The sequence below is a fragment of the Anolis carolinensis genome, chromosome 4, assembly GCF_035594765.1.
Source record: "Anolis carolinensis isolate JA03-04 chromosome 4, rAnoCar3.1.pri, whole genome shotgun sequence".
NCBI classification, from domain to species: Eukaryota; Metazoa; Chordata; class Lepidosauria; order Squamata; family Dactyloidae; genus Anolis; species Anolis carolinensis.
The window spans coordinates 200054606-200072176 of record NC_085844.1 but is presented as its reverse complement, the minus strand read 5'-3'; the positions used below and the strand labels follow the sequence as shown (position 1 = coordinate 200072176).

At 40.5% G+C, this 17571-nt stretch overlaps 1 protein-coding gene across 4 annotated transcripts in view; it reads left to right on the top strand.

The window, feature by feature from the left end:
• slc45a3 (solute carrier family 45 member 3) overlaps positions 1–16817 on the top strand; it is a 62315-nt gene extending 45498 nt beyond the window's left edge. For all 4 annotated transcript variants that reach the window (XM_008115640.3, XM_062978574.1, XM_008115641.3 and 1 more), the window contains 3 exons: positions 379–1203; positions 3667–3932; positions 12402–16817. In XM_008115640.3, coding sequence (XP_008113847.2) covers positions 379–1203; positions 3667–3932; positions 12402–12833 — 1523 coding nt within the window. In that variant the 3' untranslated portion in view covers positions 12834–16817. The remainder of the gene's footprint in view (positions 1–378; positions 1204–3666; positions 3933–12401) is intronic.
• The last annotated feature ends 754 nt before the right edge of the window (positions 16818–17571 follow it).

The window sequence follows — 17571 nt, the reverse complement described above, 5'->3', positions numbered from 1 at the left end:
GGTTCTGTGCATGTGCAAAAGCACTAAGGGGCAAATGTATGTATACAGATGTGCAGATTTCATAGCAGTTAATCGTTTATCTTTAGTGACAGTAGTCTTACCTTTGAGATCTTTGGTTCTGTAAGTGTTGAGATACAGCATGACACTTAGTTTAGAGGTCTTTGGTTTAGTTTCTGAAAGGATGACAGAGCTTGGAAAAGTTTCTTCTCTGAACCACAACTTCCACAATCCACCCTCTCCCCCCCAAGGGCCATGCCAGCTGAGGCATTCTGGGAGTTGTCATCTATAAAAGTAACCTTTCCAAGAATTGAGTATGAGTGATCATCTTGTCAAATCCCATAATCTCAATTAACACTTCTCTTCCTTTCTTAATTTTAGGGATTGGACCAGTTCTAGGCCTAGTCTTTGTGCCGCTCATTGGCTCTGCCAGCGATCACTGGCACAGCAGCTATGGCCGTCGCCGGCCTTTCATCTGGGTCCTGTGTCTGGGAGTCTTCCTGAGCCTTCTGATCATTCCTCATGCTCATCGTCTGGCCAGCCTTATTGCCCTGGATACCCGCTCTCTGGAGTTAGCCTTCCTCATCATGGGCATTGGTTTGCTTGACTTCTGTGGCCAGGTCTGCTTCACTCCCCTGGAGGCTCTTCTCTCGGACCTCTTCCAGGAGCCAGACAATTGTCGCCAGGCCTTCTCAATGTACTCCTTCATGGTTAGCCTGGGGGGCTGCATCGGGTACCTACTACCAGCCATTGACTGGGACAGTAGTTTTTTGGCTCCTTACCTGGGAGGACAGGAGGAATGTCTCTTCAGTCTCCTTGCCATCATCTTCCTTGGCTGTGTCCTGGCCACTGCTTTTGTGACTGAGGAGGTGGCTGCTCAGGTAGAAGTGCTCACAGGCCCTGCAATGAAGGATTCTTCCAAATCCCCACCCTTTAGCTGCTGCTCTTTCTGGCTTCCACAGAGCCTTTTCAGGACCAGGCATCTAGTCCAAGCCTTTAGGAGCCTTTGTGCCTTGGCCCCGCGCCTTCATGGAGTATGCTGCCGTATTCCCAAGGTAATCCGGCAGCTTTTTGTTGCTGAGTTGTGCAGCTGGATGGCCCTCATGACCTTCATGCTGTTTTACACTGACTTTGTTGGGGAAGGACTATACCAGGGAGTTCCCAGAGCTGAACCAGGCACAGAGGCCAGGAGACATTATGATGAAGGTAATCATAATTTTTTTCAAGAGCTGTGGTAGCAATGGGGAGGTATTTGCTTCTTCTAAATGTAGTAGATGCTTCAAGTTATGTAACTTTTTTTTTTGTGTCAGGAGCAACCGGAGTTGCTTCTGGAGTGAGAGAATTGGCCGTCTGCAAGGACGTTGCCCAGGGGATGCCCGGATGTTTTGATGTTTTTACCATCCTTGTGGGAGGCTTCTCTCATGTCCCCGCATGGAGCTGGAGCTGATAGAGGGAGCTCATCCACACTCTCCCCAGGTGGGATTCGAACCTGGCAGCTTTCAGGTCAGCAACCCAACCTTCAAGTCACTTAGTCCATTACGCCATCTGGGGGCTCCAGTTATGTAACTGAAACTCTCATAGCTCCAGTAAATTATGCAAGTGAAGCAAACTTGAATAAAGTTTCCCTTGTACTTTGCAAATCCTTGGCTTTTGCTTAACTTGGAATTTGGGGAGGAAGTTGAGGGCAAGAGGAATGACGCCAATATCAATGTGGTCCTGGGGTAGTCCTGGACTTAGATCAGGAAACCAATGTTCTGTTACCTTTATATGCAGAAACTCATTCGTTCAAATGCTTTAGTCTTTTGAAGATCTTCAAGTATGGATTCCCTCACTTTTTCCTCTTTTCAGAAATCCAAAATATAAATATTACTTTTTAAGAAGCTCAGGCTATCCATAGGCCTGAACGTGTATCTGGCATCAGCAACTTAGTGTTTTTAACTGTACCCATTGACATTGCTGATTGAGCTTTTTGGGGGAGATGTAGTTCAAAACAGCTGGAAAACATTAAGCTGTCTCCTTAAGCATACAGCCATTTCTGTGCTTGTCAGAATAGGTACTAAAATATGAAAATAAAGTTAGGGGGGTAAGTTGGAAATTTGTTAATGAACAAAGCTTAAATATTTTGCTTTTTAATGAAGGCAGTTGCCTTAAGTTGGAATTTCAGCATTAATGTTTTTCCAGAATTAAATTCTTGTTGAAGTATTAGTTTATTAATTGTGTCATGATGCTAACGAAACAACAAGCTTTCTATTATCCACTTGTGACCCATTCTGGACTAGGACAATTTTCTTTCCTATGTATATTCTGTGAAGAAAAGCATATGACTGAAACAAGGAATGTAAGAGCATTTTCTGAAGTGCACTGTCTCTTGTGATCTCTTTATTAAGACAACTTGGGGAAGATGTTTTACCATTCATGTTTGCACAATATACACAATACTGAATATATGGTGCACTATTGTATATATTGCTTATACAATTTAGGACCCCACCAGTGATCTGCTGAGATCACAGGGCCACTCAGCAAGTTTGAGAGATCTTGGAGAAAATCTAGCATGCTGTACAAGACCATTTTTAAATTGGAGGGATTCCACCATATGAAGCAATACTCTAATTCACTGTACTTTGTTCAAATATGAAGACAACCTGCTCTCTTCCACCGCAAAGAGCCAATTTCTATTGGATATAATTTTCACTCATTAACTCATCCATTTTAAAAGACACTTTGCATATCATCCTGCATGATACTTCAACATTGAATGAAATGCTTTGGATGAATCAGCAAACCAAAAATAATCTGTGGTGGACTTTGAACAGAAATAGTTCTTTATGAAAGGAACAGATGACACAGCTGTTGCAACACGCACTTTTAAAAATTTAGCTTGGAGTTGACTGGAGATGTTTCTCATATATGAATTCCCTTCTCGTTGCATGAGTTTTGCAACAGATCTCAATCTAAACATTTGTCTCCTTTCCTTCCTAACATAGAAAATATCATTCAGATGTGGGAATTCTTGAGCATTTCTTGCTAATACTACTAGATCATTTGCCTGCCTATTGTTCCATATACAATAGTTCACCACAAGGTCTGGGTGACCCATCTCGAGTGTATTTAATTTTTAACATCTCTGCCCCAGTGCTGCCAATGAGCCCTGCCAAAATTCAAAGTTTGATTGTGTGTGTGCAATGAAGAACACTGAAGGATTGCAACAAACCATGACCATGTCCATAGATCCATTTCCATGTCTCTGTAGATGTCCTTGATAGTTTTATGGTTGAGAAACTGGTCTTGCAATAATGAATTCTAATTTTGTTATTGTCATGTAATTTAATCATGCTATCTCATCCTTGGTGTCAACAATATCTATGTGCTGCATTCCCCATGCACAATTCTAGGGCAGAGTTCAATGAATATCTGGTTATGAAAGTTTAAAACTTAATTCGGGCTTTTACATTGCAATTACATACTCAGGAATTTGGGAGTAAGCTTCCCTGAAATCATTAGAGTTTACCTTTGAGTAGACATGTATACGTTTACGTTGTTAAACTCTAACTGTTTGGCTACTATGTATTTTTATTTTATTTGATTTTATAAAAATAGACTGCCTTCTGATTAGTCTGCCCAAAGATTCTTTTGTGTTTTGCCCAATGAACATGAATCTCATTTCAGGAATTCGTATGGGAAGCCTGGGCCTCTTTCTCCAGTGCATAATCTCCATCTTCTTCTCGACAATCATGGATCGAATGGTGAAACACTTTGGGACGCGAATGGTCTACCTAGCCAGTGTGGCTTTATTTCCACTGACTGCCTTCATCATGTGCTTCTCTCAGAGCATCGTTATAGTCACTGTTTCTGCTGCCCTGACAGGTTTCCCTTTCTCAGTGCTGCAGATCCTACCATACACACTGGCATCTCTCTACCATCATGAAAAACAGGTATGTATTCATATAGGTACAGAAAAGAGATAGTATTTAGGAGACATTTGGGATTTTTGTGGGTGAAATGGGTTAGGAAGAGCAGAAGCTGCATAGCCAAAGTGGAATCCATAGTGACTTGTCCAAACTAAGCTGAAAAGGCCTAACAATTTTTGCTCTGTACTTCTATTCCAATTGTAGCTTGGAGTGTTCTAGATTTGCCTTATTTTATAAAGCCCTCGGTGGTCATCATCCTTATCCCAAAGTGTTTGTGTGGTAGTTGTGAAGCTGGAATTGTCCATTGGAAGTCCCTTTTATAGCCAAGTTATTAATGGTCTGGATACTGATGCCCCCCTCTCCATCCAGTATCGAATATAAATTTCCAGCTTTGGAATGATAAAAAGTACTGTAATGGAAAACCAACTGACTAGCAACAAGCCTCTTATTCCTACCCAATATCATTGGATGCAACATTCTACAAGGCTATAAAACCTTGTTTGTAGTGTCCCATTCACTACACCTCACAGCAATCTCTAATTATTGGTTCATCTCCACAGGCTATGCTGTTTGGGATTTAGGAAACTATGGTTTAAAAATGTATTTTTCTGTGATTTGTTTTTTCTCATCCACCCTCCAGCAAGTCCATGGTTGCTTGGTAATCAAGTGACTTAGACATCTCACAGAATAGATTGCACGTTGCCTCCAAATCAGACATGTCACAATGCAGGGAGTGGAAATGTGGGGACATCAAGATATTATTAGTCTAGAGCAGGCATTGTTGACTGAACTGGCTAGGGCAAATGAACATGTTAGTTCAACAATACCTGGAGTGCCAAACATTCTCTCCTCCTATCCCAAAGAGAAGGATATAGGTGGCCATTTGAATCTGCAGTGCCTTCAAAAGACTGTGACTAACTGTGACGCTTCTTGCTTTCTCAGCGTGGTTTCTGGAACAATTTCTTGACAAAAGACCACTCTTTGATTTTTTATATTTTCAGGCCACAGATTGGACTCTGATGTAACAATGAACATAAAAAAATGATACCATGACAGTAGTTCAGGGCATCTGAGAGAAGCGGGACAGAGGATGTCAGTGCTACCGTGTTTCCCCGAAAATAAGACAGTGTCTTATATTAATTTTTGCTTCCAAAGATGCACTAGGTCTTATTTTCAGGGGATGTCTTATTTTTCCATGAAGAAGAATTCACATTTATTATTGAACAAAAAATGAACATTTATTATATACTGTACAGTAGTTGTCATCACAAACCAGCATCACCAGACAAACTGAATCCTATCAAGAATTTCTTGTTACTATCAATATTTCCATGTACAACACTCTATGGTACGTACATTTACCAATCCTACATGCTCTGGTGTTCTGTTTGGCGGGCATGCTTCCAAACAAAACCTTTGCTAGGTCTTACTTTCAGGGGAAGCCTTATATTTAGCAATTCAGCACAACCTCTTCTAGGTCTTATTTTCTGGGGATATCTTATTTTAGGGGAAACAGGGTATAATAAACAATTCTAGAGCTTGAGGCAAGCTCATAATCCTGTGCTCTTCTTAGGTCCCTTCCGCACAGCTGACTGAAATCCCACATTATCTGCATTCAACTGGAATATGTGGCAGTGTGGATTCAGATAACCCAGTTAAAAGCAGATATTTTGGGATTTTCTGCCTTGATATTCTGGGTTATATGGCTGTGTGGAAGGGCCCTTAATGGTGAGATAACTGTTGAAGCAGTGGTCCTTAACAGTCCTTATAGCTGCACTCTTAAAATGCAGGAAGTGGTGTTGACTGGTATTAAAAACACACACACACACATACACACACACACACAATATGGTAGTTAATAGAACTTGCTCACTCATGACCAAGGCACTCAAAACACTCCAATAGGAATGGTTATAACAATACATTGTAGCTGAAGAAAATCCATATCTCGTTCAGCTGCTCTTTGGGTTGGAGCCAAAATCTGAAGAAAGAACTGGGGAATTCAAAGGAGGTGACAAATGATATTGTTAATTAGAAAGTCCTGGGGCTCTGACCCCGACCCCCAGCTTCTCTATTTATGTCTCTGCCCCTCACATGGCCTCCCTGCAAACATACAAAGTGGTGGTGTTTAAAGACCATGCTATCTAACTGATTAAAGTTTAACATGAGTGTTTTAACTGAAATCAGTTTGGCATGATTAGTAAAATCTGATGGATGGTTGTAGATAAGGTAATAGAATGAAAACTGGAAAAAGCTCTGATACAGTTAATGGTTATGTGGAAGAGGGAGTTTCAGCAGTTGTCAGATCGCAAGCAACATCTGCTAAAATTCCCTCTTTTACACAGCTATCAAAAGTACAGAAATTGTCTCCAGTTTTCACACTGGTAGTTCTGGCTGTAGAGCTTTCAGAGTACTGCTGCTCTTGATAAACCATTGAACATGTTTTTGGCTTTCCAAATTGCCACATTGAATGTGTCTCAGTACTGAAAATGGGAATAATTTTTTTTCTTAATCTTGGGTTTTATTCGTTATCTGTGTGGTGTAGTGTTTGGGTTTGAACCAGGACTCTGAAAGGCCAGTGTTCAAATCTCTGATCAGGCAGCAAAACCAACTGGGTGCCCTTGGGCAAGTCACACTTTCTAAGCCTCAGAAAAAGGCAATGACATGCCTTGCTAAAAGAAATCCTGTGACAGATTTACCTTAGGACCACCGTAAGTTGGAAATGACTTGAAGGAGAACAGCCACAACATTACCTAGCATATGACTATTACTATGTTGCTTCTTTGTTTGGGTTGTGTCTAAAACAGATATCTAACACTTACCACCTTAATTATGCTAAGACTTAATATTTCGTTTGTAGCCATTTCTTTCTTAGGGGTTCTATTATTCTAAGCCACCTGTTTTCTTTGCTTCTTGTCAATCCTTTCTGTCTGCTTCCTGTGTTTCTTTGCTTCTCTCCTCTCAAGAGAGTTACTTCATAACTGCTGCCATTCCAGTGTTGTGAGAGCCTGCGAGACTAACCCTGTCTGACGCTTCACATTCGCAAGCCCCGTAAGTCGCTTGCATTTCTCGCATGCCCTTCAATTGTGATGTGCTGCTTCTTGGACCATTTGTTTAAGGGGTTTCACCCTTTGAAGTGTCCTAAAATGATAAAGGATGCTAAGAAAATGGTTAATTTTGGGACAGGTAACATGGCACAAAACCTTTTGTTACCCAAATTATAAATGACACCAAGATTACCTGAGCTTAATCTGTTTCATGAATCCTGTTTTTGTCTGGATTGATTTATGATGATGCATGTCTTTCCCACAAAGATACTGTCTGTCTTTCTTCTTCTGAATTATATTTCAACTCAAATAATAGTTAGGAATTCAAGAGGAGAGTAACAATTCCTTGTGTATACTTTTGTTCCCGGTTCAAATCTGCAGAGATCTATTTCGGACTTCCAGCATTATGTCGCCTTTAATTTGATCTTTTATGAAATGGTAGATTACCATTATAAAGATTTTAGAGTTTGGGCCAAGGGCTTAGATGAGGAAGCCTAACCCCCTACTACATGCTGTAGCTGCAGATGGTCCATATAGGGGTGAGGCACATTCTGTGGTCCAGGGGACAACCACAAAAAGTTCCAAGGCCTACCGGTGAAGTTGTTTCCTGCAATGATACACCCTTATGAATACCCTGTGTATTCAAGAGGTTGCTCAGAGATGGACATAGATAAAGAATTCAGCCTCTTTTCCCTTGAGAAGCCTTGGGCTCAGCCCATTGCCTACAGTAACTTGGAACTGATATAGGTAACATTTTCCCCACTGAAATCAATAAAACATGTTGGAGATGGAAAATGCTCACTTAAAAAGCTTCTTTTCACTATTCAGCTTGTTTACAGAACTCAATTTGCATTTTTCTGTGTTCTAGTTTTTTCTTGAGTTTCTTCTTCTGGAACTAATATTTAGCTCTCTGATTTTTAAAAACACAGAAGATAGTCTTGAAAATCCAGAAGATGTACAATTTCTTGCAGAGCTAAGCAATGTTACTATATCAGATTACAACTCCCAAAATCCTCCGTTCTGCATGGTCTCTAGCTATGCTGACTAAGGGATTCTAAGAGCTTTATTTCCAAGAAGCAGCTTTTCAAAATTCTGCTTTGAAGTTTGTACTCTCTGCTCCTTTCATGACCAGCCTGCTTCAGAGTTGCCCAAACGACATATCTAAGACTGGGTGATAAAAACTTTGGCCTCCTGATCTGGATTAGGACTCACTCTGATCTGGTATGTCCTCCAGTCCATCATTATGCAGATAGTAAGCAATTACAATCAACAGGAATGAAAGGATTAAAGCAGCCTTACCCGCCATGTCAAAGCCTGCTATTTGCTTTGAAAAATGTTTTCCTAAGTTTTTAAAATTGTTGTTTGGCTTAACTGTGTTACTTACCCAAGTCAATTTTGTATTGTGGCTCATTAATTTGGGTTAGTTTCCTAAACCATAGGTAGGAAACCTGCATCCCAAACATCATACATAAGCCTTGCCCTGTTTTGGATTTGATTCCTACACCAATAGGATTTCTGCACCAATTGCTGAAGTGTAACCTCTGGTGGTTTTTGACTGAAATAACATGAATTCTGACTGAAAACAGGTTCTTCTCCCCTGCATTAAGATTAGCCACAGTTTCAGATTTTGATGTAATAACATTGGTCAATTGAAAACATAAGCAAAACCTGACCACCTCATGGCTGTGCATGTAATACTCAAATCACACACATGTAATATTTTACTACAGTAAAATGTTGCATTGGAGCACAGCCATGATGACCAAAATATGTGTAGTATGAATAACTGATAGAGCCAGTATCACCTTCTATAACTGATATCTTGAAAAGTGCCATTGAGATTGTGAATATGTTGTTTATTTTCTCTGTATTCTTGTAGTTCACACATTCATTGCCTTTTTGTGAGTGCATATCAAAGGGTGATGGTGCCTAGCAAGAAATCATTTTTGTGTGCCACTTGATCAAAGACAAACAGACATGGGTTACAGTGATTTTTGTCATAGCTCTAAATTTCCAAGAGCAAGCTTGTTTATGAGGTGGTGTTTGGTTTATGAATGGGCACCCATTAGGTTGAGCAATAGTGTAGGCTGGCCTGAGCAAATGTAGCTGTGAATATAGACAGTAACATGGCTTTATGTCATACTAAACTGAAGTATGACATGTTTAATCCTTTGTTCACTGGAGTGGGTCCAATCTAGACCATACAACCTGCATCTGTTATTTGTAGGCTGTGTGTGCACGAAGAGATTTGGAAATGCCAACATCTGTAAAAGTTGTGAGTTTTTACTGTGTTGATAATTCCTAAAGTTTTAAAACAAGACCCTGATTACAAAACACAGAGTAATATTTGGCTGCCGTTAGCCATTTGATTCTAAGCAGCGTTTCTGCACCAGAAGTCTTTCCTCCCCAGGGCATTCTCTTCCACAACATAATCTACTGCCAGAAAAACCTTTGCCTAGTGACTTAAATTATCAGGTTATGCAACTGCTGGAGTGATATGTGCATCAACATGAGTGTTAGGCAGATTCTTAATTTTCCTAATGTTCTTTGTTGAAAACCTTGGCTTGGCATGCTGTGGATACTGAAATGTATTTGGAGGATTGATTAATATTTTGAGTGGCTTCAGTATGGAGGATGGGTGGCACCCAAAACCATGGAAGAATTGCTTATGCATGTGTACTTGTGCATATGATCTGGCAAAATGATTGGAAGAACTATATAAGCAAAACTAAGCAGTGACATTAACTTGTATATTTAACAGTGGCTTCAAGTGTCCTTCATCATAACTTGGCACTACAGCAAACAAATATATATGAGTTTACAGGAGGATTACAGAAAGTTGTGAAAGATAAACTTGTCAACATCCATTAGCCATAAAACTAAAAATAGCAATAGAAATTCAGAAAACAGAACTTGAAAAAAAACAAACCTTGATCTTAACCCTGATATCTTTCTCTTTTACATACTACTGGTGAGCCTTCTAATGGTATCTGGTAGCCAGTGATAGAAACAGAATGCTCAACCAGATGGGCCTTTGTGCTGAAGCCATTTGCCACTGAATATTAGCCTCAAGACAGCAGTGAAAGGAAAAGACTAATGTCTTCATACCTGCCTGGTATACTTTCCAGAGACATCTGTTTCACTTCCCTGAGAAACAGGAGCCTGCAAAATATGGACTGTTGCTCTCATCCAGCTCTGTTTGTCTTGTATTTTAGCAATACGTATGTTCTCCTACTATACTACATGCATTCAGTTCTCTAGTAGGAATCACTATAGTTTTGGCAGGTATATTTTAAAAACATGATGTTCCACCTTCACATCTGTATTGACCAGAAACAGTGTATGGAAAAGTAAGTGAAAGTCTGTTCTCTCACTATGCAGATGTGTAATAAACAATCAGACCCCATTTCAGTACTGCTTGCCCTGACACCAAGAACTGCTACTTGAAGATAATGAAATTAAGCTCACCTCCAATAGCACTTTTTGATGTGCTTTATTACACTGTGGGCTGTGATGGGCTGGATGAGGGCGAATAAGCTGAAACTTAATCCTGACAAGTCAGAGGTCCTCCAGGTCAGTCGTATGTCCGATCGAGGTATTGGGTGGCAACCTGTGCTTGACGGGGTTGCATTCCCCCTGAAGGCACAGGTCTGCAGTTTGGGGGTCCTCCTAGACTCAGCGCTGACGCTTGACGCTCAGGTGTCGGCGGTGGCCAGGAGGCCCGTTGCACAATTAAAACTTGTGCGCCAACTGCGACCTTACCTTGTGAAGTCTGATCTGGCCATGGCGGTCCATGCCTTTGTTACCTCTAGACTGGATTATTGCAATGTGCTCTACGTGGGGCTGCCCTTGAAGACAGCCCGGAAACTTCAACTAGTCCAACGTTCGGCAGCCTTGCTTCTAACTGGAGCTAATTATAGGGAGTGGTCAACCCTCCTGTTTAAGGAGCTCCATTGGCTGTCTTTCACTTTCCGGACCAAATTCAAGGTGCGGATGATCACTTACAAAGCCCTAAATGGTTTGGGACCCTCCTACCTTTGTGATCGCCTTTCCCCCTACGAACCTGCACAATCTCTTCGTTCGTCGGGGGAGGCCCTCCTCTTGCACCTGCCTGCCACAAGCGCGGTTGGTGGCGACAAGGGGGAGGGCCTTCTCCGTGGCGGCCCCCCGGCTCTGGAACTCGCTCCCCAGGGAAATCAGGCAAGCCCCACCCTGGTGGCATTCAGGAAAAGCTTGAAAACCTGGCTCTTCACACATAAGTATCACCCATCCCCATAACAATCATGCTCCATGACCTCTTCTGCACAGGTTGCACTTTTTCCTACTCAATCTGACATTGATGCAGGGTTTCTCCCATCCCAAATCGCTCTCCCACAAATCTGCAGCACTTTATCAGTTCCTTGTGTTTACAACTTTTACAAGGTGCACTTTACCCAGTCTATTATTAGAACTTGTCATTTTTAATTTCATGTTTTATTAAGTTTGTTTTTATCTTTGTAGGTTAATGTTTAAATTTTATAATTGTGTAGATTTTTGTCTATGGATGTATTTTATATTATTGTTTTTATCTGGGCCTGGCCCATGTTAACTGCACCGAGTGCCCTCCAGGGGAGATGGAGGCAGAGTATAAAAATAAACTACTACTTCTTTTTCTTTTTCTTCTTCTTCTTCTTCTTCTTCTTATTATTATTATTATTATTATTATTATTATTACACACTCCAAAATTTAAAAAAAACTATTTCCCCAATGTCCCTTTTTCAACCAGTTCAGAGCCTCTCAAGCAGGGGTGTGCATGATTTGTGGTAAGACTATATTGTCCCCTTGATCTCAACTCTAATCATATTCTGAAATGGATATTTTTTTGTTCAGCTTTCAGAAGCACAAGTCAGGATGCTCTGTAGACAGAGATTCTGGAATTTGGAAGTCCAAAATATTTGGAGGATGGCAGGCTGAGAACCCTGCCCTAACTCAGTCATCAATTTTTGTTTCCTGGAGCATATTCATCTCCATCTGTTTTGAGCAAAAAAAGCATATACTTAAGCAGGAGAGGTCCTTGCCTTCAATCAAAATACTGCTTTCTGCATAATGCTGAGTTGTGCAGTTACCTCCTAGTAAGATCATCCTTGTGCCAAAATTAACTTGGTCTACTCGACCCTAACCAGGTTAGAATGTGCTTGATTTGGATTTTAAGCCAATTCCATTTTAGAATCATAGAATCGTAGAGTTGGAAGAGACCTCATGGGCCATCCAGTCCAACCCCCTGCAAGAAGCAGGAAAATCTCATTCAAAGCACCCCAACAGATGGCCATCCAGCCTGTGTTTTTCTTCAAGTAATTGCAGTCTCCCAACTTCTGCCTTGCTCCAGGTACTCACGTATTTCACTGCTGATTCTGTGTTCACAGAATTCTGGGGCAGCATCTTATGTTCCTTTTTCTGTCATTGCAGATATATTTGCCTAAGTATAAAAGCAAAGAAGAAGATGCAGCTCAACTAGACAAGAAGCATGGCTTCCTCAAAACCCATATTTCTGGTCAGAAACTGACATACCAAAATGGACACAATGGAAGTCTCTTCTCTGCCCCTGTTGCTGGCTCTTCCCTCTGCGTCAGCTCTCCCTGTGAAGTCCCTCTCATGATGATGGTGGGAGACACAGACACTGCAGCTGCAAGCCGAGGCATATGTTCAGACCTGGCCATTTTGGACAGTGCATTCCTCCTTTCCCAGGTCATCCCATCCCTCCTCATGGGTTCACTTGTTCAGTTCACTCAGTCAGTCACTGCTTATATGGCATCTGCTACTGGTTTTGGCTTAGTGGCCATTTACTTTGCAACCAAAGTTACCTTTGACAAAAGTGACATGGCCAAGTATTCGCTGTAGGAGGGGAAAGGATGTGGATCCAAATCCAACTTGAAAAAGGGTCACAGAGAAGAGTCAGTTTGTACACAGGATGCGCCTTCTTTCTTCCCAGGTTGCATTGTTAAGGGACATATGCAGAAATCTTGGCTGAAGGATAAGAAAACAAAAGGAAAATATTGGGCTAATCTCAGGGTATCTAATGAAAGGGAGTATAATATCACATTGCCTGTTTCTTCATAATGCCTTCACCAAAGTGCTTTGGCATTGAAGTCTATAGATAGAGGATTCTGGGCTTAAAAAGTAAAGGGAGAACATTTACATTACAGAGAACTACTATTAGAGATGGGAAAAGTTACTCCTGTGGACTACTGTGGCCAATAATGATGGAGCTGTCGTTCAGAAAGCTAATTTTCTTAAGCTCTGACTACTATGATAGCTTTTTCAAATTGTGTGGGTGGTACAGGCACAGAAGGGGCCAAATATGATTCAAAGTTCTCATTCACCTCACTTTTTATTATATATTTTTAAGCACTGCTGTTAGTTGTGGTTGGTCTCCAGATTGTCTTATAGGTAAATACACTATTGGAATGAAAGTTTCCTTGTCTTGGTGTGAACCAGAAAATACATGAAAAGAGGACTATAAATTGGCACATCTAAAAGGAGGTAGAAATTATCCACTCCCTTCACCCAGATGTCTTGTAAGTCAAGATCGAGGTGATATAAAGAAGATGAATAGTGTCACATAGGACTGGGAGAGGGACTTGTTTAGGTGTGGATACTGTGGTTGAAATAGCAGCAACTGAGCAGTGGCCTGACGGAAATGAAAAACTTGGTCATCATCTGATCCTCCCCCCACACCTCTGTTCTAAACTGAGTTTGCAGTGAGTACAAACAGAGAGGTTTGCATAAACATCAGCCAAAGAACACACCCTTTTGGAAGGCTTGGTTTTAGTGACTGGCTGGCACAAACAAACCACGGTGCCTTTCGCTGTGTGCAGTCCTAAAAAGGAGGCTTAGTGTGCCAGAATGGTAAAAGTTCTTTCGTACATGCTGCCTTTGCTACTAAGGACGAATCCTACAGCCTGCCAGTACTAAAGGGCTCCATAGAAAAACTGACCATGTTTCTTAATACCACAAAACAGGCACCAAGCTGATTTTTTCCAGTGTGCAATGTATCCATTATGCCACCCAGATTGAATGGAGGCACTCCCTCTGTCAGGCAAACTTTGCAGAGCAAATGGCTCTCCTTGAAATCTGTTATTTTTTCTGCATTTTTTTAAACAACCAAACAGTTTTGAACAAGTAATATATTTAGCTCGCAGCTATTCATGCAGCACCAGGCAGTGCAGCTGTTTCTAACCAGGAGCAGAACAACTCTTAGTAAGAGAAAATCAGGGTACTCTACATGGAATATTTAGACTAGAAGGGCACTTGAAGGTGAAACCCAACCCATGGCTATTGAGGCAATAAAATGTAACATCTTAGAAAAGTTAGCTTTTTGATCTATAATTCCAAGAAACATACAGGCACATTAATCATATTAAATTGATTAATGGCACATCTAATGTGGCCCCTCACATCCATTATCAGTGTTGGATTCCAACCTAGATGTTTTGCCCTTTGAGTGATGGAAGTAATTATACAGGTAGGTAACCATTCAGTAGACTTATAGGTAGTGATAACTTGTGGACTGAATGGGCTGGGTGCTCTCCCAGATGATAGGGAAGGTTCATTCTCATCCATGGTTAAGTCCACAAGCACTCTGTAGGGATAGGAAAACCACTTAGTCAGCCACCTCTGTCAGTAATGATCCAGAACAGGGGCCCCCTTCATGCTACACTGTGATAGTGCTGTCATTCCACTTCACTGCATTGGGTTCATCTTGGAATTCTGGGATTTGCAGTTTAGAGACAGGTATTTAGAATTCTTTACCAAAGAGCTGTAGTGTCTCATCAAATCACAAACCCCAGAATTATATAAGATTCTATAAGATGGTGCCATGACAGTTAAAGCGGAATCACAATGCTATAATTAACTGCCTTGAATCTTGTACAAAGAGGAAGGCAGCATATATATAATATAAATACATTTTGTGGTGCAAAAATGTCCCAGCATTCCTGTCCCCAGCATTTCCCATATGAAACTATTGTTTCTCTTTTCCTAAAGAAGGCAAACTTTCTGAGGTTGAATATGAAGATCAGTTAAAGCTTTGTAAAGGATTTTTGTTTTCTATCAAGTCATCTTAAGAAATTACTGGTTTATCTTTTTGCCACATGTTCATTGTAGTTGACTATACAAGGGCAATCTTTGAATGTGTCATAGGGTGAGCTGGGGATCAAGCATAGAATTTGGAAGAACAGCCTTATCCACTGGAAAAGATCTTACTGAGGTAGTCTTTCCAGTTTTGTGGTTGGCTGGGCAGAGTCTGCTACTCTGGAAGTAAAGTTACAAGCCATAAATAGGAGCAAAACGATCTGGGAGCTCTCCCAACTGAGGGAGTTGTTCGAAACTGCGAGAGAGCCATGAAGTCTCCCAACGATCTCAGAACTCGTATAGGAGAGGGAATAAAGTACACAATATTCAAAATATAGAAGCAAAATGAGAAGTACATTGTCATAATCCATCTTTTCTCAATTTGGCATCATCCAGAGATTTGAGACTTAATTTCCATCATCCTGAGGAATGACCATGCTGATGAAGGCTCATGGCAGCTATAGTCCAACATATGCTTCAGTCACTTTGAAATTAGTGGTGTGGAATTCAACAGTCCTTTGTGCCCTATGGACAGATTTGCTTTCCCTTTTTTACATCCTAGACTTCAGTCAAGGAAAGAAAATGACCACAACACATCTTAATTGTGTTAATTAGGGCTGATTCGAGTTGTAGCCCCAAAAATCTAGAAAATACCTAAAATAATTGTTTTGTTTTTTGAACCAGTGTTTCAGATAGAGCAGTGGTTCTCAACCTGTGGGTCCCCAGATATTTTGGCCCTCAACTCCCAGAAATCCCAACAGCTGGTAAACTGGGATTTCTGGAAGCTGTAGGCCAAAACACCTGGGGACTCAAAAGGGTGAGAACCACTGGATTAGAAGAAAGCCCATATATCTACACCAAGTTGTCCTCTTTAGATCACATGTATCTTCTGGTCTGGTCCTTAGGGTGGAGAATGGGGAAAACTATGATGTGAAATCCCAATGATTACCCAACTTGTCCTATTTTCAGTTTTTTTTCACTTTTCTGTTTCATGAGGACAGTGACATGAACATTGCAAAAAGAAATATTCATTATATCTTTGCAATTGTTGATGTTTAATAAGGGGTGTCTGGGGGCTGATTTTTGAGCCATTCCAATTGCTGCTTATAACTCTCTCACAATGTAGTGTTATTTTCAGTTTTGCTCAGTAAGCTCTCATGCTTTAGCGCTTAGCCTGTTCTAGTTATCAGGAATAGTTGAGTTGGGCCAGTGAAAACTCCTTCCCAACCAAGTATTCAGCCACTGGATAATGGATCAATCCACTTCAATTGTTGCTGTATATTTAACGTCAGCACAGTTACAATGGCATTCTCTTTAACAAGTTTTCTTTTCAAGTGTTTTCTGTCAAGCAATGATTTTTTCCTCCATTACTGATATTCACCTGCCTTTTCCCACATAGCTTTATTTAAAGGGAAGTTACTGAACATGTTTAGGCCAGTGATTGGATTGGTGCCTTTTACTTCCAAATAAGAGATTTCATTGAATTATATTTGTTTGAAGGGGAACATATCTCCCTCACTGTGTCTTGCTGTCTTCAATTTGTGTGTTTATTTATTTACGGAAGTAAATATTTTGTATAGTTTATGTGCAGGGGATATTAAAGTCTATTAAGGAGTGTAATTTTAAGAACAGTGTGTTTATAATTTAATGACCCAATGAGAACTTTTTTTTGACTTGGAACTGGATGCCGAATGAATCTATTTTTTGTCCCGAACTGAAAGAATTAATAAAAACTGAAGACAATAGAAGGAATTCACATGACTGCAGGTGTAATTAATTACTGCTCTCCTCTCATGATTTATTGGAACAGCTGTTTCAAACATGCCAATTAATCAAGGTATTACAATGAGACATTGCTTATGAAGATAGGATTAAAAGCTGAGAATTATGGTGCTCCAGAAGACAAAGCAGCTGCCGGTTAAGAACAGGATTTTGAAGTACTATATTACAATGAACTGATGGCAACTTATTGCAAAACACCAAATAATACATTCTTTGAAAACACAATTGCAAGAAGAAAATCCTTCTAAAGAATGGATAAATTACAAATACCAAATTGGTCAATGTACTCTCTGTGTTGTCTTTAATTTTGCACTTCATTAGGAAGGCAGATACACACTTCACACTGAGAGAGACATAATACCCAAATGGATAGAGAAAGATATTGACTGACCATTTCTTACTCTCTTTTCTTTCTCGAAATGCATCAGCAGGTCTTGCCAGCTCCTAGGCAGGATATGTCTTAAGGGTTGTATAATGGCAAACTCCATCACTGAATACTCAGAAAGATAAAGGCAGATAAAATAGAAGATTCCACTTTTAAGCAAAAAAAAAAAAAAAAAAGAGAGAGAGAGAGAGAGAGACTGAACTGTTGTAAATAATATAATTTTTTTCATGCCAGGAGTGACTTGAGAAACTGCAAGTTGCCTCTGGTGTGAGAAAATTGGCTGTCTGCAAGGATGTTGCCCAGAGGACGCCCGGATGTTTGATGTTTTACCATCCTTGT